Source organism: Melozone crissalis, unplaced genomic scaffold, assembly GCF_028551555.1.
Source record: "Melozone crissalis strain CALT ecotype California unplaced genomic scaffold, PUWL_Pcris_2 ptg000088l_1, whole genome shotgun sequence".
Taxonomy (NCBI): domain Eukaryota; kingdom Metazoa; phylum Chordata; class Aves; order Passeriformes; family Passerellidae; genus Melozone; species Melozone crissalis.
This window is the reverse complement of record NW_026535865.1, coordinates 4,246,743-4,261,048: the sequence shown is the minus strand read 5'-3', so window position 1 is coordinate 4,261,048 and position 14,306 is coordinate 4,246,743. Positions and strand designations below refer to the sequence as shown.

The window sequence follows — 14,306 nt, the reverse complement described above, 5'->3', positions numbered from 1 at the left end:
ACCCCATCACCTTCCCCGGGGCAAGGGCAGGTGGGGAAACTGAGGCACGGCCGCATTTATGGCCACCAACCCCCCGCCCCGGCCCGCAGCCACCCCGGTGTGACGCAGGAGGGAGGGAGGGAGCTGGCAGGGAGCTGGCACTCACGGCCAGCCCGGCTGGTGCAACCGGCCCAGCTCCTCCAGGCAGTGGCCAGTGGGATGAGACTGGGAGCACCGAGTCTGAGAGCACCCACAGGTTGGGGTCTGGCACCCAGAGAGTGCTGAAAACACCTCAAAGAACCCCCAGCTCTGTTCCCCTGCCAGGGAGGATGGGGCATCACTGCCCTCCTGAGGTACAAATGTGGGTGCTGAGCAGGTATGTGCACAGATATGGCACCCTCTGACACTGCTGGGGTGACCCAAGCAGCTCCTGTCACCCCACACCGACACCAGACACGATTGCATCCAGACTGCCCAAATTTATTTCAAAAATAAAAAATAAAATATTAAAGACCGAAAAAGCCTTGCTCTTCCCCCCCCGCCCCCCTTTCCCCAAAACACACACACAAAAAAAAAAAAAAAACCAAAAAACCAAAACAAAACAAAAAAAAGACTTTTACAGACAAAAAACACATCACGTGGGGGCTCTATTTGCACAGATCCTGACGGAAAAAAATCCAAGTCGGACGAGAAAAAGGATCCTACGGCCTATGAAGACTATGTCAGTATTGGCTCAGTCGGGTCATTAATGTCTATAAATACCGGCCCTGCAGCCGGGACCGAGTTTGGGGTTATTTATTCAGGGTTTTTTTCTTTTTTTTTTCTTCTTTTTTTTGTTTTTTTTTTTAAGTTAAAAAAGAAAAAAAAAAATTCCAACCACCCAAGCGGAGGGTGGGAAGGAGTCCAGGGACTCGGAAGTTGGGCTCGGCCGCGGAGGGAAGGCGCCTTGGCTTCTCCCTCCCCAAACAAAATTGAACACCCCCCAAAAAACAAAGCCCCCCCACCCCCGTCCCCCCTCCCCAGGCTGCGGCGGTGGGGCCCAGGCACACACGTACCCCCTTTTGTGGGGGGGCCCAGCCCCACAGCCGAGCAATGCTACATATAGAAGGGAAGGAAAACAAACGGCCCCCAAATCGGGGGGGGCTCCAGCACCTCCGAGAGAGAGACTTCATCTCCTCCTGCCTGCGCCAGGCTGGGGTGGCACGAGGTGGGGCCGGAGCCCACCCGGCTGCGCCCCTTTCACAACAAAGCAGCAGCTTCCATACACCCCAGCTGGGGAGGCTGCAAGGAGGGGGCGGCTCCTGCTGCTCTTCCCCATCTCCCCAAACCCAAACGAGCAGGGGGATGGATGGGGGGGCTCCCCCTAACACGCAGGTCGGCCCAACGCGTCCGCTCGCAGCAAATCTGGAGGAGCCCCAGCCCGCGACGCCGGCGCTGCCTCCCCAGAGCGGGGCCAGCCAGTGGGACCCCCCCGGCACAGTCCCCCGGGGCCCTGGCTCTCCTCTATGCTACGACAAACTCGGATTTCATCTCGGCCTTGACCTCCGGCTTCCAGACCGAGTCCTCGAAGTCCAGGTCCAGGCTGCCCTCGCTGCTGGAGACGCTGCTGTTGCTGTTGGTGCGGCCGGCCTTGCGGTTGGGCACCCAGTGGTACGGAGCCCGGGCGTCCCGCCGCGCCTTCCGCCGCAGCCGCTTCTGCTGCAGCAGCAGCTGCAGCCGCTCCACCTTGCAGCGCGTGGCACGGTTCTCCGTCTGCCGCAGCCGGTCCCCTGCGAGGGAGAAGGGGAAAGGGGGTCACAAGGGGTGCCATGGGGGGATATGTGCCCTGTGTGGCACGGACATGTGGGTGTCCCCTGTAGCAGGAATGGAGGAGGATGGGTCATGGTGGGGTGCCCTGATCCACAGCCCAGAAGGTAGCACCTAATGGCACACATCTCCTAAAGCAGGTGCCCTCCAAAAGGGGAAAGGGGGTCACAGGGGGCTGCCATGGGGGAACATGCCAACCCCCAGATAGCCCTCTGTGGCACGGACATGTGGGCATCACTGTAGCAGGAATGGAGGAGGATGGGTCATGGTGGGGTGCCCTGATGCACAGCCTGGCATGCAGCACCCAATGGCACACATCCCCTAAAGCAGGTGCCCTCCAAAAAGGGGAAAGGGGGTCACAGGGGGCTGCCATGGGGGGATATGCCAGCCTCCAGCTAGCCCTATGTGGCACGGACATGTGGGTGTCCCCTGTAGCAGGAATGGAGGAGGATGGGTCATGATGGGGTGCCCTGATCCACAGCCCAGCAGGTAAGTCCCGATGGCACAGGTAAATGGACACACCTAGAGCAGGTGCCCTCCAAAAGGGGAAAGGGGGTCATGGGGGGATGCCATGGGGGGATATGCCAGCTCCACGTGGCACGGACATGTGGATGTCCCTGTAACAAGCCGGGCATCCCCTTTAATGGAGGAGGATGGGCCATGGTAGGGGTGCCCTGATCCACAGCCCAGTAGATCACAACGGCACAGGTAAATGGACACCCCTTGAAGCAGGTGCCCTCCAAAAGGGGAAAAGGGGTCATAGGGGGCTGCCATGGGGGTAAATGCCAGCCCCCACCTAGCCCTGTGTGGTACAGACATGTGGACAGGCCTGAAACAGCCAGGGTGTCCCCTGTAATGGAGGAGGATGGGCCACGGTAGGGGCACCCTGATCCACAGCCCAGCAGGTAGCCCCCAATAGCACAAACCCCTAGAGCAGGTGCCCTCCAAAAGGAAAAAGGTGAGGGTGGCCTAACCCACATACTGGGGGGATCACAGAGCCCCTCATGGCACAGTCCCTTGGATATCCCAAAAATAGGGTGGCCACCACAGCACCAGGCTGATCCCCAGTGGCCTACAGTCATTTTTTGGGGTGCAGCATTCCCACCACAACACCCCCTCTATCCCCCTGGATGGATGGGGGGCAGCCCTGGAAAACGTGGTCACACCAGCAGGGGCTGGAGCCACCCCCTGTGGGGACCTGGACCACCCCTGGCCAGGAAAGAAGGAAGAGCAAACCCTGAGGGGGCTGAGCCAGCGCTGGTGGTTTCACTTCTTTCCTCTAAGCAAATCACAGGGGGTCTGGTGTGGGTGCCTGCGACACCTTCCGGCCCCAGGGCTCACAGGTGTGCACCCAAAAATGCTGGGGGAGCTGCAGCCACGCTCTGGCCAGGCCCACCTTCACCCCCAGTGTGGGGAGATGGGGTTGGAAAGAAGGAGCCACAGCCTGCGTGACCCCAAAACCTCTGCCCACACAGCGGGGACAGGCCCTGAGCTCTGGGGCAGCACGGACACCACAGCCACCTGCCACTCCTCCACGCCCCCACCCACACAGGGACGTGCTGTCCCCACAGGGCTTGGCAGAGACGACAATGCAGGGTGGGTGGGTGAGGGGACCTCCCTGAGTCCGCAGGGGTGCTGATTGTCCCTGAATGTGTGACCCTCCTGACTGACACCTGTCAATCATCCCGTTCCTAATCCCTCCCTGCTCATCCCAGCCATGCACCAGGGACCCCCAGGAGGTGCCAAGCTCACACCCCAAGCGAGGGCCAGCCAGACTCACCACTGGGCTTGCACATCCGGATCTGGCTTTGGCACTGGACGACGGGGTGCAGGGTGGGGGCGGCGGCCGCCGGCAGCGGCTCTGAGGTAGTTTTGCTGGCGAGGTCTGGAGAGGCAGGCGGCGAGGAGGAGGAAGAGGAGGAGGAGGAGGAGAACTGCGTCTGGCAGCGGAGCTGTGTCAGGGACTGGGGCATGCCCTGGTAGTGTCTCGTGGCGCTGAGGAGGTCGTTGAGGATCTGCAGGATGGTGCCGATGTCCCGCCGCGGCCGCCCGCTGCTGTCCTGGCAGTTGGGGTGCAAAGTGCCTGGAGGCAGGGGAGAAGCGGGTGTGAGACAAGCAGCATCCCCAGACCCACAGCTCCATTGCCCCCCAATATCCCCCCAGAGCCCCCTGGCAGCTCAGGGAGGCAGCACGTACCGGAGAAGGTCCCTGAGAAGACCCCAGGAGCGTGGTTGACAAAGCTCTCGATGACCGCCCCGGGCTTGCGCGATCGGGCCGAGGGGGCCGGGCTGCTGCCCGGGGAGCTGCTGCTGCGGGAGCCACAGTCCACCTGAGAGGGGAAAACACAGGATCAGCCTCAGGGTGAGGGTCTGGTGGGGGACACAACCCTGCTCCTCCTGACCTTCTGCCACCCCGCAAAAAGCCAGGTCAGGGGAGCCCAGATAGGGAACGGGCACCCCTGGCATGCAAGGAACCAGCCTGGGGGTCCCAACAGGCTCCCTACCCTGCTGTGCTGTGCAAAGGGGAAAGGGAAGCAACAGCAGCAGCTCCTGTCCACCCATGGGGACAGGCAAGGTGTGAGGACAGGCAGGGTAAGAGCCAGCTTGGGTTACACCCTGTCCTTGAGCCCCTCCCTGGGACCTGGGGACATCCTGGAGGCCAGACGGGGGACAACCCATTTCCACACATGAGGAAACCGAGGCAGGGCCAGGCTGAGCTGGAAAAGCCACAGCTTCACCCCCCTTTCCCAAAGCTCCCAGGACATCCCCCAGCCTCACCTCTGAGCAGGAGGAGACCACGCTGCTGTTCACCGTCTGCGTGCTGGCCCCGTGCGACCGGAACATGCCGGCGGTGACAGGAGCAGCGTGAGGGGCGTTACAGTACACAGGAGGGGCCGGTGGGGCGGGCGTGGGGCTGGGGGCCGGGCTCTGCTGGCACGAGGGCACCACGGGGATGCGGGCGAAGCCGGAGCCGCCGGCGCCGTGCAGCGTCCGGCAGTGGGGGCTGGCGCCGGCGCCCGCCTCGCCCCGGCTGGCGATGAGGTGTCGGTGCTGGAGCTGCCCCGTGCTCTGCTGGGCCGCCAGCTGCAGCTGCACGAACATCATGTGGTCACCCACACGCAGGGCCAGGGTCAGCGGGGACCGGCCCGACAAGAAGTCGTTGACCTGGGGAGAGAGAGAAAAGGGATCCTCATCAGTTGTGGCACAAGCAGTGAGGTGGGGATTGCCCCCATGGTGATGTAGTTGCCCCTACAGGTTTCCCTTGGCTATAGGGATGGGTCACTGGGGCACAGAAGGAGTGACCCCCTCTCACAGCCCTTCCCAGGCCCTCACCCGTGCCAGGCTGGCACACGAGCCCAGCTGCCGTCCCCACGCGACCCCAGCCGGGTGCCAGCTCTGTCAGCTGATGCTGCTTGAGGGTGTTTTTCTTCCTCCTGCCCTTCCTGCCCTTTATTCCCCACCACGGAGTGGCCGTGCCTGCCTGCCTGGCTGCCCTCCCCGGCGGGCAGGGACGGGCAGGGGCCGCAGCTGGCACTGCCCAGAGCTGCGCACTCAGCCAAGGGAGGGCTGTCCCCCCTCCCTAACTCGAGGGACTGGCACAGGGAGACGAGGAGGGGGCAGGTGAGGACATGCCCGGTCCCTGCGTGCCCACCACTGTGATTCAGAGCCCACCTGCCCTCCTCCCTCCCCCCCTGAAGGCAGCTGGGGTGGGGGACAGGCCCTGCCCAGCCTGGAGGCTCCAGCCCTGGCAGGTGATGGAGCAGCTGCAGCGTGGAGACAAGAGCCAGGGCCTGACCCTCCCCAGGCTGCAGCCGTGGGGGGCCCCCAGTGCCCAGCACCTGCCACCCCCCAGCTCACACCCCTCAGCCTCCCCCCAGGCGCATAAATCACTCGGCAGCTGTGCCAGGGAACAGGGGAGCCCCCCTGAGCACTGCCCCACATTCTAGGGGGGGCTGGAACAGCCATGAGCCCCCCCCTTGCCCTCATGTGTGCTGCAGGGGGGCTGTGCCTCTCTCCCTGCCAGCCCAGACAGGTTAATGGGGACAATGCCCCCCCTCTCCACCGCACACCTCCCTCGCTATTCCAGCTTTCCCAGCCTGTCACGTGCAGCTCCTGCTATCACCCACCCACACCCCATGGCACCTTTGGGGTCCCCAGTGGGGGTGCTGGGTCCCCCCCGTCCGCAGCACTGCAGAGCAGGGCCCCCCCAGCCCCAGCCCTGCTCCCCCACGCCCCGCTGGCACGGAGGCCGCTTCTGAGAAGCCGTGGGAAAAGCAGCTTTAAAAATACCAGCAGCAAAGCCCCGAGCGTGTCAGGCGGAGGCTGCAGAGGAAGGGGTGGGCGGGAAGGAGACGCTGCAGCTCTGGACACGGAGGTTACAGGGCAAGGGGGCGGGAGGGGACGGCGGGCGGGCGTGCACAGGGACACACGTGTGCACATGCGTGTGCGTGCACTGAGAGCACCTGGCCCCGTCCTGCCTCAGTTTCCCTTCCCACAGCGGCCTGGATGGCCCAATGCCAGGCTGGCAGCCCCATCCTCACTGCTTGGTCCCATCCCAGCTCTGGCCCGCGCATGGAGGCTGCTGGGCCACCCCAGCCCTGCTGCTGCTCTCTGAGCCACTCTAGGGGTACATTCCAACACCAGGCTGGACTCCAAGCACCATTCACCAAACTGTGGGAAGGGGTCCCAGCCGGGTTCTGCTCCCATTGAGCTCCTGAGTGGGCTCCTTCACAGCCCCAGCTCGGCACCCAGGTGTGCCCGGGGGAGCCCCGTGCACCTCCCCGGGGCCCCTTGACGTCAGCCGGGCCCGCGGCCGCCTCCCGCTCCCTCTGACTCACCCCTGCCCTGCCTGACCCTTCCCTGCCAGCAGAAACCAGAGCACCCCAACGCGGCCAGGCCCGCGCTGCCGACGCTTCCCAACAGCAGCGGCACCACCAACACCCATCCCTCCATCCATCCATCCATCCATCCCCACACACGGGGGTCCCACGGCCCCCCTGCCCGTGGCACGGAGCCCGCCCGGTCCCCGCGGCGCCCCAGCCCCGGGGCTCCCAGCAGCCGCCCCCACGCCGCTGCCAACCTCTCTCTTCCCCCCCCCCCCCCCCGGCGAAACCAGCCCGCTCCAATGCAAACACGTCCCACCCAGCCGCCCGCTCGGCCGCCCACGCCGGGAGGACCCCGCGTCCCTCCCAGCCGGCTCCGCCGCGTGGGCCGGGACAGCCTCGCCGAGGGGGCTGGAACCACCGAGCCCCCCCAAAGTCCCGCATTTAGGGGTCCCCTGTGATTCTGCCAAGCCCTGCGGGGCTCAGCTGCACGGTACCGGGCTCGGGGCCCTGCGGGGATGGGGCAAAAGTGTCTCCCAGCTGCTTCTGAGAAACGCCGATGAGTCAGAGAACGCCGCATTCCCGCCTCGCTCCGACGCCTGGCCCCGCGTCACCCCGGCCCGCAGCACCGCGCACCCCCAGCTCTGGAGCTGCCCCGATGGGGAGGCCTGCACCCCCAAACAGGCACAAGGAAACCATCCTAAGAGATGCATATTGGCAAAGGCAAGGCCGGAGCAAGGATGAGGATGGGGAGCAGGAATTGCCGCCCCAAGCTCTTGCAGAAATTGCCCTCCCAAGCCCCTGCAGAAATTGCCCCCTCAAGCCCCAGCTGGGCACAGCTGGCTCCCCCAATCCAGCCACCTGTGTTGTGTCTGTGCCAAGGGTGGGGGCAGAGGGACAGAGCCCCCCTGGCCGCGCTCCCCCAGCCCTGGAAGATCAGGATGTGTCATCCCCATCCTCTGCTCTTCCTCCCCCTCAGCACTCCCGGGCAGAGGGACCGGGGGAAGGAAGGCAGAGCCGGCAGCGGGACCCAACGCCTGCCTGCCATCCCTGGAAAGCGGGGGCAGCCGTGTGTGTGTGAGGGGAGGGGAGGAAGGAAGTGCAGGAGCATTTCCAGGAAGCCCCCGTGCCCGGCAGTCACTTCCCCAAAGGCTGGGGAGGGGGTGGCAGCGCCCCGGCCCCCCCTCACCGCCCCCAGAGGAAGCGGCTCAGCTCTCCCCGTGCTCCGGAGGCTGCGTGACGCAGGCAGAGCCCAGCAAAGCATGAATGGGAGGAGTGGTTTCCTGCCCCCCCCTCGCCGCCCCCCAGGTGCTGGCGGTTCCTCCTGCTCAGCCCTGGCTTCCTGAATCACCAGCCGGAGGAACCTGCGGTGGGCAGGGAGCTGCCGAGCCGCTTCCCGCAGCCGCTGCCAGAGCGTAGCCCACCCACCCACCCACCCTCCTCTTCCTCGCTGGGCTTGCTCTGGGGGGGGCCACAGCCCTGTGCAAAGGGGGTACGCTGAGCTCCACAGGCTGCTGGCTCCCACCTCGCTGCCCACAGAAGAGCTGTGCAGCCCCAGCAGAAATATCTGCAGCCCTGAGGGCAGGATGTGTGATCTGCCAGGCCAGGCTGGCAGAACCAGCCCCCTCCCACAGCTCTGGGATGGGGCAACCCCTCCATGGGACCCCCACAGCAGCGTCCGACACTGGGGATCCACTAAAAGCTCCAGTCTAAGCTCACCCCTAGAGCCCTCACAAGGGGCTTAAAGCAGCCCCCAAAAGTCAAGGTCACCTCGGGCAGCCAAGGGCACTGCGGGTCCCTGCGGGCAGGGCAGCCTGGCCCTTGGCACATCCCCATAGTGGGGGCACAGCAGAGCCCCACCAGCCCCTTGTCTGAGCCCTGGCACCACACGGGGCTCAGCCCCTTCCCAGAATTCAGGCGATAAAAACGCTCAAAAAAACCCCAACCCTTCAAAAACCAAGAGCGGCCAGAAAAAGGAAGGAAAGAGTTTCACAGAGCAGCAACAGAGACGGAAAACAAAGGAGCGGGGCCTGCACGGCTGGGGGTAAATTCCACCTTGGCGGCAGGAGCTGCGCACGCACCCACGGCTCTCCCACCCTGGGAACGCTCCCAGCCCACCACAGAGACCCTCCAGCAGCGAGGACATCCCACCCCCTCCAACAACTCCACAGCGGTTCAGCCACGGCCCCACCAACGCCGCCCACTCGGCCCCTTGCATGCCCGGGCACAAGGAGAGAGTCAGAACGCCCCAGCACCGCCAATCTGCACCCCAAGGACGCCTCCAAGGAAAGCAGGGAGATCCCTCTGGGCGCTGGGCCAGGCTCTGCAGCCCCATGAGCCCCCCAGCCAGCCTCCTTTACACCCACCACAGCTGTGGGGCAGATGGCAGCCCGCTCCCTGCCCCCCAGTGTGGGCATTTGGGGGGAGCTGCAGCCCCACACCCCCGGGCAGGGCCCTGAGCTGCCCGGCTCTGCCACCACCAACCAACCAACCAACCTGCGGCGTGACCTTGAGTGAGTCACTTCACCTCCCCGGCTCCCTCCCGGCTTGTTTGGGCTGCCGGCGTGGGACCTCCCCGAGCCCGGCGCTGCTGCCCTGGGTGACGGCGCCCGCCCCGGGCACCACCCTCAGCTCTCTGTGAAACCTCAGCGAGGAACCAACGCCAAAGCTTTTGGGAGGGGAAGCAAAGCGAGGCCGCAGCTGTCTGTCCTTCCTCCCCACCCACCCACCCCCTCTGCCTTTGTCTCCATCCTGCCCCGGCATCCAGCCCCTCACCTGAGTTTCAGTTAAGCTTTCCAGAGCTTGCATCACCGACTGTTCTGGCCTGGACGCCTGGGACTGGAAAAAAAAAAAGAAAGGAGGAGGGGGGGGGATTAACGTTACAAATGCAGCAAAGGAGGGGGCGTCCGCAGCAGGAGGGAGGGATGACATGTCACTTCCACTATTTCTACACAAGCCCTGAGAAAGGAGTGAAATACTAAACCTGCTGCCGTGCCCAACCCAGCGCTGCCTCCTCAGCAAGAGCTGGGGCAGCAGAGCCGCGGGGCTGCCAGCACATCACATCCTCATCCTTGCCCGGGGCTTTAATAATAGACAGGGACGAGTGGGAGAGATGGAGGGAGCAGCAGGAAAAGGCCACTCACCATCAAGCCGGCCTCCACGGTGGGCACCAGTGTCAGCTTGCTGCCTTCCACGACCCCCAGGTCCTGCAGCTTGCCAGAGCTGAGGCGGCTGTGGGAGGAGATGCCAAAAGCAGGGTCAGTGCAGGTCGGGCAGCTCCCCCAGAGGGCACACACCAGAGGGGCACACCAGCTGCAAGTCTGGGGCACCAATAGCCCCTCAAAGCGCCCATACCTCAATAAATTCCCAGCTTTCACAGGGAGAAGGGAACCCTGGCACCCCACTGCTCCCGGGGGAGCTCACGGTGTGGGGCACCCCTGCCCTGGGCACGGGGCGGTGCTGAGGGGTCAGAGAGGAGCTGAGCTGTGGGAGGGAGGGTGGGAGCACAGGGTTCATAGCACAGGAAATCTGCCCACCGGGGGGGCGCTTGGAGAGAAGTTGGGACCGGTGTAGGTGGGGGAGGCAGCGCTGGGAAATTGCTCCCCCAGCCCCGCAGATGGATGCGGTGTCCCCATGTGTCCCCCCCCTCCTTCCTCCCTGATCCGGGAGAGACTCTCCAAGTTCCTCCCGGCCCGACCCCACGCGGGCCCCGCTCCACGCGGGGGGCGCGCAGCCCCTCGGCCCGGGCCCCCGGCAGACAAAGGCTCCCCCGCCGCCCCCGGCGCTGGGGGCTCGGGGTGGGGGGGCCGGGCCGCGCCGCCGCCGGGGCTGAGCCCAGAACAAAGGGCCGGGGCACGGCCGGGCCCCGCCGCCCACAAAGGAGCCCCGGCAGGGCCGGGCGAGGGGGCGGCGGCCGCGCTCCCGGCCCGGCCCGGAGCCCCCCTCCCTCCTTCCCTCCGCCCCGGAGCTCCCCCTCCCTCCCTCCTTCCCTCCCTCCGGCCCGGCCCCCGCTCGCCCCCGCCGCGGCCCCCCGGGCTGCCCCCCCCCCGCCCCGCACAGGAATGGGGCCGGGAAGGGGGAGGGGGCGGGAGCCTTTGTGCGGTGCCGAGCCCGGTGCGAGGGGGCCGCCCCCGCGCCCAGCCCCGCTGTGGAGGGCTGGGGACCCCGGGCCTCCCGAGCCGCGCCGAGCCCCCCCGTGCCGAGCCGAGCCGTGCCGTACCTCTCTTTGTGCAGCAGCGCCAGACGCTCCTTGGGCACCTTGAGGCGCTGGGACAGCCGCCGCTTCAGCCCCTCCACCGTCTCCTCGGCGGGCACCGAGAGCTCATAGCGGGTGCCGGTGGTGGTGTGGATGTAGAGGTTCATGGGGGGCTCGGGTGGCCCCACCTCGCAGGCGGGAGCCCCGCGGCTGCAGCTCCTGGCGCCGGGCTGCGGGTCCATCCGCCGACCTGCGGGGGCAGCGGCGGTCGGTGTCGGGGGGCGGCGGGGGGATCGGACAAAGGAGGGAGCCGGGCCCGCTCCGCCGCACGCCCGGCGGGACCTACGGGAGCTCCGGCTACGCGCTGAGGCCTCGGGCGGGGGCCGGGAGGAGGCGGCGGGCGGCAAGGAGGGGGGTCCCCAAGCAGGGCTGCACCGGCCGTGCCCTCCGCAGCCCAGGCGGAGAAAATAAAAAATATATATATATAAAAAAATAAAAAATATATAAAATCTCCCGTTCTCGCCCCGCTCCGGTGGCTGCCGCGGGAAGGGGGGGTGGTGGAAGCGGCGCTGCCTGCTCCTGCCTGCCGCCTCCTTTCTTTCTGCTCGCCGCCGCTGTGTGCTCGCGGTGCGGGATGTCTGGGGGCGGGGTGAGGCCCGAGGCCGCGGCGAGGGGCGGGGAGGCCGCCTCGCTCCCCCTTCTCTGGGGCCGGACCCGCCGAACCGGCCGCCGCTCGCGCTGCCGTGGGAGCACCGGGGGGGGAGGGAAGTTACAATGTAGCAACGTCCCGGGGGGCGGGGCCTCGCCCTCATTCACTCCGGCTTCTCCGGCGGCCGCGGGCCAATGGGAGCTCGCCGAGAGCCCAGACATCCGCGCTGGCGGCCAATGGGAGGCGGGCGCAGCTTCCCCACGTGGCCCGGTGGGCGGGGCGGTCCGGCCGGATTCCTCCCGCCCACGCGGCCGCGCTGGCCCCGCCCCGGCCCCGCCCCCCGCGCGCCCTCGCGCCGCGCCTGGAGCCATTCATAATCCCGGCGCACAACAAAGGGGCGCGGGGGGCTCGGGGGTCCGGTTTGGCTCTGTTCTGGTAATACCGGGCCGCCCCTCGCTGGGGAGCCCGTGGGCTTGGCGTGCGAGGCGCCACGGAGGGGTAGACGCGGGACACGGGCAGGCGCCGGCCCGGAGCGCCGCGGCGGGGGCGGTGAGCGGCCCCCGCACCGGAGGAGGCCGCGGCGGGAGGTGACTGCCCGCGGGGCCGGGCGGGAGCTGGAGCCCCCGGAGCAGAGTGACGCCGGGACACAGAGGCGGAAAGGGCGGGGGGGGAACACGCACAGTCACCCGCAGCCGGTCACACCCGCCCGGTCGCACGCACCCGCCCGGTCACCCTCCCGGTGACGCCGTTATAGCTACGGGGAACTGTCCCGGTGAGGGGTTAAGCCCCCTCTACCCCCCCAGCACGCTCTTGCTCCCCCAATCCTGCAGCTGCAACCTCCACCCCAGCGGCCCCAGCCCCGCCAGGCGGCTCCCGGGGAGCGGAACGGACACCCCGCAGCCCCGGGGCCCCGTCCCGGCACCCACGGGGGGGTTGGGGGGGGCGGGCTATGAGTCAGCAAAGCGCGGGCGCCCTCTGCCGGTCCCGCCGCGCCTCCGGAGCCCGGGGGGGCCGCGGGGGCCGCACCGGCGGCGCGCCGGGGAGCCCTTACCGGCGCACCGGCTGGCCCTTACCGAGCCACCGGGCGGGGTGCGCCCCAAAGCCGCTGCTCGCCCACCGGGATGGACAGCCCCTTCCCCGGGAGCCCCCCCCCACAGAACACCGGGTCTCGGGAGCGAGGAGCCGCTCCCCGGGACGCGGCGGGAGCACCGGGGTTCCGGCAGCTGGAGCGGGGAGAACCGATCCCGGTCCCGGTTCCGCTCCCCCGAGGGAGGCAAAGCTCCAGGTGACCGAGGACACGGAGGGTCCCTGAGGGTGAGCAGAGCTCCCGAACAACCGGAGAGAGGCTCTGCCGTGCGTCCCCTCGGGAGCCCCGGGGAAGTGGGGCCACCCCGCCCGCTCCGGGAAAACAACCGAGAGATCGCGGTCCCGGTCCGCTGATCCCCCCCTCATCCCGACCCGGGCCCCCACCGGCCCGGCGCGGTTCTACTCACCGAGCACGGCCCCGCGGATCCCGGCGCGGCGGGAGCTCAGCTGCCTCCGGTGGCAGGAGAGGGAGAGAAACCCCAGAAACGTCCCGGGGGGAGGTGGCGGTGGGTGCGGTGTCACCTCCCGAGCGCTGCAGCCGGTCCGAGCGCAGCCCTGACGCGGAGCTGCCGGGGAGGTGCCCGAAGTTTTATCCCGCACCGCCCGGGGTGGAGCCTGGCGGGGGCAGGGACCGGTCTGGCCTCGGCAACGGCCCCGGCAACGGCCACGGCCCCTGCCCCGGCCGTACCCGCACCTGCTCCTGCGGGGGGTCCCGCTCTTGGCCCCAGGGTCTCAGTTCTGAACGGGGGTCCCAGCCTGTACCCCCTCATTTCGGGTCCCGCTCAGGGTCCCGACTCGCTGTGCTCTAATCTCGGTATCAGCGCACCCGGGGCGTCTCAGCCCCTGCCGGGGTCCCGGTTCTGCGGGAACTTGAGGAGGGGACAGACCGGACACTTCTCCCCTGTGGTGCCCCGTGGGTCAAAGTCAGTCCGTGGGCAGGGAATGGATGTGCTGAGCTCTCCTTGGGAGCCAAGCGTCCGAGCTGCTGCTGCCCGTGGAGACTCTCTGCTGTGTGATGACAAGGGTGGACCATTCCTCCCCCAGGGATTCCCTCTGCCCAACCGCCCGCTTCCCAGCAGGGACACAGAGTTAGGACACAGGGCTTTAAAGCAAGGGACAAACGGGCTGGTGGGCACCGGTTCCGGGCTGCCAAGGGGCACAAGGTGCTTCCTCCCGGGCCAGCGCCACCCCGCGCACACAGGGAGGGTGCTGGGGAAATGCTGCTGTGACCTCAGGCTGCCTTGCCGGGTCTCTCCTCCGCAGACAATGCCCTGGCACACCAAGACACAAAGCAGCTGGAGATGGGGGGATCTGGCGGGCAGTCCGCAGTGGGGAGACCCGACCCGTGAGGCTGCAGGAGCTAAAGGGGAACTCTCCGAACCCCCAAAATTCTGCTGCTGCTGTGTCCCTCCCACCCGGCATCCCCCGGGGTGTGTGTGCCGATGACTGGGAGAGAGCGAGGCCACTCGTGCAAGGCAGAGAGACCGGGCTGGGAGGGAGCTTTTGTCGCACAGCCCACGGCCCCCCGCCCGCCCCAGCCCCCTCCAGGCTCTCGGGGGGGAGATGAGCTCAGGCGGCTCCGACTCCGGCTCCTGCCATTGTTGTCCCTGGGAGAGGGGCCGGGGCAGGGACGCGCCATTGTTCTCCCCGGGAGCTGCGGAGCCCCGCGCCTGCGAAGCCGCCCCTAGGGGGGCCACATCCCCAGCTGGCCCTGGAGCAGCGAGGGGACAGCCAGGGCCACAGGTTTGGCCGTGCCACAGCTCAGGAGG

The 14,306-nt window shown here is 67.3% G+C and overlaps 1 protein-coding gene across 1 annotated transcript; it reads right to left on the bottom strand.

Moving 5' to 3' along the window:
• Positions 1-1,002: 1,002 nt before the first annotated feature.
• MIDN (midnolin) lies at positions 1,003-13,087 on the bottom strand. The gene is made up of 8 exons (XM_054291040.1): positions 12,945-13,087; positions 10,827-11,052; positions 9,751-9,838; positions 9,383-9,445; positions 4,563-4,949; positions 3,982-4,114; positions 3,566-3,868; positions 1,003-1,748 (listed from the first exon to the last, which is right to left on the bottom strand). Exons 2-8 carry the CDS (start codon positions 11,042-11,044, stop codon positions 1,483-1,485), a joined length of 1,458 nt encoding a protein of 485 aa, XP_054147015.1. The 5' UTR covers positions 11,045-11,052; positions 12,945-13,087; the 3' UTR covers positions 1,003-1,482.
• Positions 13,088-14,306: the final 1,219 nt, after the last annotated feature.

What these genes read in the sequence shown, in the direction of transcription:
- MIDN (XM_054291040.1), bottom strand. Translation starts at nt 11,044, where the DNA reads ATGGACCCGCAGCCCGGCGCCAGGAGCTGCAGCCGCGGGGCTCCCGCC. An exon ending in CCGTGGAGGCCGGCTTGATG is followed by an intron (nt 9,446 to 9,750) that starts GTGAGTGGCCTT and finishes TTTTTTTTCCAG; the next exon opens with TCCCAGGCGTCCAGGCCAGA. An exon ending in CTTCTCAGGGACCTTCTCCG is followed by an intron (nt 3,869 to 3,981) that starts GTACGTGCTGCC and finishes CCCTGCCTCCAG; the next exon opens with GCACTTTGCACCCCAACTGC.